This window comes from Triticum aestivum, chromosome 2D (assembly GCF_018294505.1).
Source record: "Triticum aestivum cultivar Chinese Spring chromosome 2D, IWGSC CS RefSeq v2.1, whole genome shotgun sequence".
Lineage (NCBI taxonomy): Eukaryota > Viridiplantae > Streptophyta > Magnoliopsida > Poales > Poaceae > Triticum > Triticum aestivum.
This window is the reverse complement of record NC_057799.1, coordinates 6,632,122-6,640,936: the sequence shown is the minus strand read 5'-3', so window position 1 is coordinate 6,640,936 and position 8,815 is coordinate 6,632,122. Positions and strand designations below refer to the sequence as shown.

At 44.3% G+C, this 8,815-nt stretch overlaps 1 protein-coding gene across 1 annotated transcript; it reads left to right on the top strand.

Annotated features, from left to right (window-relative positions):
- The first annotated feature begins 1,153 nt into the window (after positions 1 to 1,153).
- LOC100682445 (protein transport protein Sec24-like At3g07100) lies at positions 1,154 to 8,350 on the top strand. Its single transcript, XM_044473713.1, has 13 exons — positions 1,154 to 1,335; positions 1,482 to 2,603; positions 2,684 to 2,822; positions 4,274 to 4,464; positions 4,632 to 4,739; positions 4,866 to 5,069; positions 5,173 to 5,404; positions 5,492 to 5,641; positions 5,744 to 5,900; positions 6,219 to 6,346; positions 6,438 to 6,760; positions 7,268 to 7,453; positions 7,716 to 8,350. The coding sequence occupies exons 2-13, from the start codon at positions 1,494 to 1,496 to the stop codon at positions 7,944 to 7,946; spliced, it is 3,159 nt and encodes a 1,052-aa protein (XP_044329648.1). The 5' UTR covers positions 1,154 to 1,335; positions 1,482 to 1,493; the 3' UTR covers positions 7,947 to 8,350.
- The last annotated feature ends 465 nt before the right edge of the window (positions 8,351 to 8,815 follow it).

Here is an 8,815-nt window from a genome sequence, read left to right as displayed (position 1 = left end):
TGGATCGAACGGACCATGATCCTGCTAGACAATTCATCACAAGCTGAAACTTTTCTAGCCTCCATTTCAGTGATGCATCTAGAGTTGTTGGAGGGCGTGTGGAGGTGTGTCTCGCGGATCTCATGGGATTCAGTCGGTGCTGGTCTTCGGTGGATCTGCTTGGATCCAATCTTTGTTCGTCCTCGTTCATGTGTCTAGAGTTTGGATCATTTCGATCTATACTTCTCTTCATCGATGACGGTTGTTGTTTCAGTGTGGTGGTCTTGTAGGGCCTTACCACGACAACTTCCTGACTTTCAGTGCTTGTAGTCGTCGTTAGGTGGTCTATAGACATGGATACATTCTTTTGTTTCTGTTATTTGTACCGCCATGACATGATGAATAGACCAAAATTTATTCAAAAAAAGAGCTGAAACTTCTCCGTTTTCAGACGAATTCGTTGACATTCACAAACCGAACTCGACACGATAGAGAATTGTATGCAAAAGATAGAGGGACATACAAAGAGTTGTTGCAGACTTACGACGCATGTGGAAAGTTAGGGCACGTGATGAGTTTGCTCTATATTCTAATATGTGTGGTGAGCTCTTTTATCTTTATATATTGGGTGTGGTTAAATCGCTCAATGCACTTTCAAATTTATTTTCTTAGGGATGTACATTCAACATTGATTTCTATAGGAATGCACTTTTATCATTGCTAATGAGAAGGCGTTTTAATTCTCCAAAAAGTCTGCTTATACAAGTTAGTAAGCTATATAAACCAACCAAAGAAGTCCTTTAGAAATTGCCCCGTACTTCCTCTGTCTCAAAAGAAGTGTCGCAAGCACTCTGCAAGTGTTTCATCTAATTTTTTTTCTTGAAAGCACAAAGCATTATTACCATGTGTCCACCAGGTCACATGAGAGTCTGGTTTACGGTCTCCTCGACGATCATCGACTTCCCTCTTCCCCATGGCATCGTCGTCGACCAACGTAACCCTAAGCCGACTTTATTTTCCCCACGACGTATACGAAACGTACAAACGGCTCCATTGAACATCGCGGACCCCCCCTAACATTGGATCTAACGGACCACGATCCTGCTAGACAGTTCATCGCAAGCTGAAAGCTTTTGTGTTTTCAGACGAATTCGGTTGACAGTCTCACAAACGGAATTTGACACGGCGGAGAGGCAGACAGGCGGGCCCCACCGAAGCGAGACACGCGCAGCTATAGCAGCGTCAGCAAGGCCGGCCTCTCCCACCTGTATTCTATTCGGAACCTTCTTCTCCAATCTCCACCTCCAAATTCCAATCTCGCCGCATCGGAGCGCCGCCGCCGCCGCCCCGATCTCGGTACGTGCCCGTGGACCCGCGCCCTGAATCCGGCCCCTCCAGCCGGATCCGGCCGCCGCGGCGCGGGATCCGATCGAGAAACCCCCGCCGCCGCCCGGATCGAGCAAAAAAACCTGATCTTGGCCTCCTTGTTGTGAATTCCGCAGGTGCCCGACGCGATGCGCCCGTCCGCGGGGAACGAGAGGCCGCCGGGGCGGCCCGTGTCCGGCTTCGTGCCCGGTTTCGCCGCCGGGGCCCCTCCGCCGGCGGCGGGGGCCTCGCCGTTCGGGGCCGCTGCTCCGCTCGCCCGCCCCGGTGGTCCGGCCGGCCCCTTCGCCCCGCCGACGCAGCAGCAGGGCCCGCCGGTCGCGCAGGCGGCTGCTTCCCCTCGGGGGCCGTTCGGGGCAGCGCCGCCCGCGGCAATGGGTGGGTACAGGGGTCCACCGCCGCCACAGGGTTCCTTCGGCGCCGGGCCGCCACCTCCAGGGCCGTTCAGCGCAGCACCGCCGCCTCAAGGTCCCTTCGGCATGGCACCACCGGCTCAGGGCCCCTTCGGCGCCGCACCTCCTCCTTCCCAGGGACCCTTCGGCGCCACAACTCCTCCTTCCCAGGGACCCATCGGCGCCGCACCTCCACCCCAGGGACCCTTCAGCGCCACTCCAACCCAGGGACCCTTCGGCGCCACACGTCCACCCCAGGGACCCTTTGGTGCTGTGCCGTCGTCTCAAGGCCCTTTTGGCACAGCACCTCCACCTTTTCGCCCTCCGCCGTCAGCTCTCCTGCAGCCACAGTCTCCCACAGGGAACACTATGCCTTCACCGACTTATGTGAGGCCGCCGCCAGTACAATCGCAGCCCCAGCCTGTGCAAGGGTATTACCCTGGGGGCCCTAACCCACAATTTCCGCCGTCCCGGCCATCGTTTCAACAGCCAATGCAGAACATGCCACCGCCTTCCATGGGGCCACCTTCCTCCTATAGTAACCAGCCAGCATATCCTACTACAGGGCCTCCGATGGGCACGCTCCAGACCTTAGTGGAGGACTTCCAGTCTCTGTCAGTGAGTTCTGCGCCTGGATCGCTTGACCCAGGTGTTGATGTAAATGGGCTACCACGTCCTCTGTATGGCGATGAGGAGCCAGCTAAGGTTTTGGAGGCATTCCCACTGAATTGCCACCCGAGGTACTTCCGGCTGACGACCCACACTATTCCGGCGTCCCAGTCATTGGTCTCCAGGTGGCATTTGCCCCTTGGGGCCGTGGTACATCCTCTCGCAGAAGCACCTGATGGGGTAATGAACTCTACTTTACCATTTTCTGTATGTATCCAAAGCACTGGATGGTTTTGACATGTTTGTTTCTCGATGCTTAGGAGGAAGTGCCAGTTGTCAACTTTGGGTCGGCTGGTGTAATCCGCTGTCGAAGATGCAGGACATATATAAATCCTTATGCAACATTTGCAGATGCTGGAAGGAAGTGGCGCTGCAATCTTTGCACACTGCTCAATGATGGTAACTTTTAACTTGAAACTTATACAGATTCAGTGCGTATGACCGATTACCGATGTTTCTGCCAGCCATCACATCACTTCTTGTTTAGAGTCAAAATTCTTTACTAAGGTTTCTTAATACCAATACTGTTTAATGGTTCATCCTCAAGATGCGGCCTTATTATAATGTTTGCAAAGCAGTGTGAGAACTCTTCTAGCATGGTATACTATTGTGGTGGGTTCGGTGTTTTCATAGAGGGATGAAACTATGAGTGAACTGTAACCTGAGTAAGATATCCATTAATCATTGGCGCATCACTGGACATACCAGAGAGTGAGAGATGTTTTGTCTTGATTCCTGATTAGCTTTGAAAATGGTTGAGGAAAAATATAGTTTTCTTTAGCAGTTTAGCTATTTTATGATATCTATAGATCTATAGAATATGCTTAGTGCCACCTTTTTATTGCTGTTTTCCATAAGGTTATCCCTACCATCTTTTAATGCAAGAATTTTGAATAAAAGAATCAGATAATATCTAAGATTGGGAAATTAAGTTTGGTTAAATACATGTTGCTATACAATTATCTTGAGATTCGAGACATCAGTCGTTGACCATCACACCAAATGTCGTTCCAGAAGGTGCCTTCTGATTTTATTTATTTATTTGAGTTGGACATTGTGATTATACCGAGGCCCGGAAAGAGGACCTGTTACACAGGCATGCTGCTGTTGAATCAGCCTTTTCTGATGTCTTAGTTCAAGCTTAACCACGTGTGGCATATCATATTAAATAACTGAAATAACTAGGTACATTAGAATAAAGATTAAGTGGGCCAGCTTTGTTTGTATACAAGAAAAAAGTAGTCAAAGAAATGCTTGGTGCTTTGTGTGCCACAAATACCATTGTATATGCCCCCTCTTGTCCTAACTTAAACTTACACTCTTAGATAGAATGAGCTTACACTTGTACCCAAAAGTTAGCTTTCAGGATAAATATTAAGGTCGACTTGTTCTTCAAAGTGAAGCTGAAGTTGTTACAGGAAATCCATATAGGATTATAAGATGAAATAGTTTAGAAGCTATGTTACTTATTTGGTGTAATTTATTTTCATAAGCTATATACTTTGGGTCGGCTGGAGTATTTGAATTGTAAACTACATGGCCAATGATCTAGGCTCAACACACTGTAATCGAGAGAGCATACTTCAGTGAGAGACGCAATTTTCCTTATGCCACCCTCATAAAATTTCCAAACAAGAGGAAATGTAGGTAGATCTTCTGCTTAGCAGGGTTAAGCAGAGCTGTTTGAGTTTTTGACTAATTGCATTGCATATGTATAGAGATGGTGCCTGAGGTAGAAAGAACTATCATCTGTTGTATAATCTTACATTCTGTTTAGGCTAGTGCTGACTGATCTCTTAGCAGTTAGCACCCTTTTCCTTGCTAAAATATGTATGTTCCCTTTTCTGCAGTTCCTGGCGAGTACTTTTGTGCTCTTGATGCTAGTGGCAGAAGATTTGATGCAGATCAAAGACCAGAACTTTCTAAGGGAACAGTGGAGTTTGTTGCTCCTACTGAATATATGGTTCGGCCACCAATGCCGCCTTCGTATTTCTTTCTTATTGATGTCTCAGTATCTGCAGTTCGAAGTGGGCTGCTCGAGGTACGTTCTACATTTCTTTTTTTGAAATTTTGTTCTTTCTGAGGGTTATCATTTTTTGGGTATCATTGACGATGTAGATTAGGGCTATAGGATTTAGTATGTTCTTTTTCTTACAAAAATTATTTTGGTTCCTAAGATTCAAATAATTCTCATGTGCTTTCTTCCAGGTAGTTGCGAAGACCATCAAATCATGCCTTGATGATCTTCTAGGCTTTCCACGAACACAAATTGGATTCTTAACCTTCGACAGCACATTGCACTTCCACAATTTCAAGGTATTTCCTGCAGCTCCTTAGTTATTATTTTCTTCCAAGATTGCATTTTGCTCTGCAACATCATTGCTTTAACATACCAAACTTGATTTCATGAGGTACTCAACTTGTGTTCTTTGATTGTATCAGTCTTCTTTGAGTCAGCCTCAAATGATGGTGGTTGCCGATTTGGACGATGTTTTCCTGCCATTGCCTGATGATCTCTTGGTTAATTTGGTCGATTCTAGACATGTTGTCGAGTCCTTTCTCGATAACTTGCCCAATATGTTTCAGGACAATGTAAATGTAGAATCTGCTCTTGGTCCTGCACTTAAAGCAGCATTCATGGTTATGGTAAGATCCCTAATGGTTTATTATTGAAGTACGCGTTGGTTGTTCTTGTGTGCCCTCTGTTACACAATTTAATCTCTGGACAATTATGTAATCCTTGTTGTAGGGTCAAATTGGGGGAAAGTTGCTTGTCTTCCAGAGTACATTGCCATCTCTTGGTATTGGCCGTTTAAGACTTCGTGGAGATGATGTCCGTGCATATGGAACAGACAAGGAGCATATTCTGAGGATACCAGAAGATCCCTTCTATAAACAGATGGCTGCTGAGTTCACGAAAAATCAGATCGCCGTGGACATATTTTCTTTGAGTGACAAGTATTGTGATATAGCTTCCTTAGGTGACAATTTGTTGACAACCTCCGTTGAGAAGTTCCTTTAGTATTTCATATTTGCTCTTCCTTACTGTGATATGTATTAATGTGTAGGTTCTCTGGCGAAATATACTGGTGGTCAGGTGTACCATTATCCATCCTTCCAGGCAACTACTCACGGGGAGAAACTTAAACATGAGCTTAGCAGAGACCTTACTCGGGAGACTGCTTGGGAATCTGTAATGCGTATCAGATGTGGAAAAGGTTTTAGATTTTATGCACAGCTGCATGTTTATCATCTTCCTATATATTTCCTTGCTTGTTAGTTTTTATTCAACCTAACTCTCATGACATAATGTTTTTCAGGGGTGCGTTTCACAACATATCATGGTCATTTCATGCTAAGGTCCACAGATTTGTTAGCTCTTCCAGCTGTTGACTCTGATAAAGCGTTTGCGATGCAACTGTCTCTAGAGGAGACCCTAATGACCACGCAGACTGTTTACTTCCAAGTGGCGTTGCTGTATCCTTTTCTGTCAAGTTGCTTGTGCCCTGCTCTCTATCTCTTGATTTTAGTGAGAAAGTTGATGTTACAAACGATAACTTGACAAAATGTCAACGGAGCACCTCTCTCAAGGTTTCCTTTGCTTGTAGTTTGGTGATAGCTAGATCCATGAATAGGGTTTGTCACTAGAGTAGAACTGGGAGAGATCCAAGTTGCTTATTTTTTCTTGTCAGAGCACCTCCTGCATATGATGTTGGATGTTGCCTTCTGCCATTGGGCTTTTATTTGTACAATATTATTTACAAGTGTGATTCTTGTGTCCTTAACCACCATCAGATATACATCATCTTCTGGTGAAAGACGTATCAGGGTGCATACGGCAGCTGCACCTGTGGTCACAGATCTTGGTGAAATGTATCGTCAAGCAGATACTGGTGCCATTGTGTCAGTGTTGGCTAGAATCGGTTAGTACTAGATCGGTGCTCTACCCTTCATAAATGTCAATATACATGACTGTGATCACTTTATAGCTTACTAATTATCGCTATCCTGCAGCTGTTGAAAACTCACTGTCTGATAAGCTGGACAGTGTTCGACAACAATTACAGTTAAAGCTTGTGAAAAGTTTAAAGGAATACCGGAATCTATATGTTGTACAACATCGGATAGGAGGGAGACTGATATATCCAGAATCATTAAGATACTTGCCATTATACATCCTGGCCCTATGCAAATCCCTTGCTCTGCGTGGTGGTTATGCTGACGTCTCTCTTGATGAACGTTGTGCTGCTGGTTTCAGTATAATGATACTGCCTGCAAGAAGGCTGCTCAATTTTATTTATCCATCTCTGTACAGGCTTGATGAAGTATTGACAGTGGTATGCCGTATTTCCTTGCTACTGAACTGATTAAGTACCTTTTATCCAGTGCCGCTTGTAGACTTGTTACTTCCAAATTATGCAAGTTAGAATAAAAATAACTTCAGTTTTATTTTCTGTGGTGGAAAGAACCAGTTAGTCTGGTCAATTACTTGGCCTTTAATAGTTCATATCTTGCAACTTGCAGCCAGATCAGGCTTATAATTAAGCGAAATAAATACATAACCTCTAGCTGTTTTTATTCAGCATGTTTGATACGAGGGTTTTTCCTTCAATTTAGGCATATTTGTAGTTAAAATGGGCAGAACCAGTATATAACAAGTTAAACTGGCTAGTCTGCTTAGTTAATTCGGTATTACCTCAACCCATTTAATTCCTGCTTCAAAATTAAGTTTCTATTATAGTTTGTAGAGCCGAAAGTCATAGTAAGCATTAATTGAAATTGAGCTGATTTTATTGGTACTACACATTGTCTTTTCTAACTGAAATAAATGTCATGATTTTCAGGAACCAGATATGATTGATGGGGCCCTGAAGCGGTTGCCATTAACCTTGCAGTGCCTAGACACTGCTGGTTTATATCTTCTTGATGATGGCTTCACCTTCCTAGTATGGTTGGGTAGGATGCTCCAACCTGAGCTCATGAACGACATTCTTGGAGTCAGCCTCTCAAACTTCCCTGATCTATCAAAGGTACCCTTCTTTACTCTTTGGTAAATAATATAGTCCTGACCTCGGGACTTAAACTCCATTCCTCTTTCCGTCCTTTTATTTTTTTGACTTAAACAAAATTCAAATAAATTAACAGTGCAACATGACATTTCTCCTTTTTAGTATGTTCTTAAAAATACCTCTGATATGCTCTGGGATCAGAATCTATAAAAGGCTCACAGTTAGCATGTAATACAACTTCACTTTCGATTTGTGCTTCTTGCTGACATGGGGTATCTTGCAGATTCAGTTGAGAGAATGTGACAACAATCACTCGAGAAACTTCATGGCAGTACAAAGAGCTCTGAGGGAGAGGGATTCTTCGTGTTACCAGCTGCCCCGCGTGGTACGGCAAGGCGAGCAGCCAAGAGAAGGCTTCCTACTTCTGTCCAACCTCGTCGAGGATCAGATGGCAGGAACAAGCAGTTACATGGACTGGATACTCCAAATTCACCGCCAAACACAGAGCTCGTGATGATGTACGGTGGATGTTGCAGAAATTTTTGTTTTTGTGTAAACTGCTGCAGATTCGGCTGCTGTGCCAGTCCCCGGTCGCCCTCTTAACCATTGGAACAAAATGGCGAGCCAGCCGTGCTCTACCATATGCCATACTGTTAGCAGCAGCGCTCTCGCTGTCGGAGAGCAATACAAACTTTATTGTTAATATATTTCGTTCTTGTGATTATTTTTCGTACCGAGAAAAGGATACACAGCTGTTGTACCAGAATAAGTAGGCAGCACCTTTGGTAAATTGTACAAGCGTTTGGAGTCTTTGGTAGGGGTTTGTACGCATTTGTATCGTCGACAATTTTAGTTGTGTAAACTCTTGTTTGACTGTTGGTACTGATCTGGATGCAATGGGAAGCACCTTTTTACTCATGTTTTGGTACTGATCTGGATTCAAGATGTCATTTCTTTTTGGTGGAAATAAGTAGAAAATGCATACATGCAGAGGCCAGTTGTCATGAAATCTAGGTTAACATGAAGTCAGAATTTTCTTAATCTAAACTGTATTTGTGCCGAGACCGGTTCTAGTCGATTTTGACCACAAAAACACGTTGCTTATGCATCGATCTTCAAGATGTAACTTTGACCACCGATATTTACCGATGAAGTTAAATCTCAAGAATCATAGTAATCTAGAAATAGCTTGAGACTAATCATATATAGTATTCGGTGAAACAAATAGTAGTATTATTACAAAACTGGCAGTGCAATGATAATCTCATAACAGCATGAGCTCATAAATAGTCAGCCGCATAGCATCAAGAAAGTTTTTCATGAAGGAAGTAGGATGGTGCTCTATGCCTACACCTGGCATGTGAAGAGTGTGTGGAGATCCGC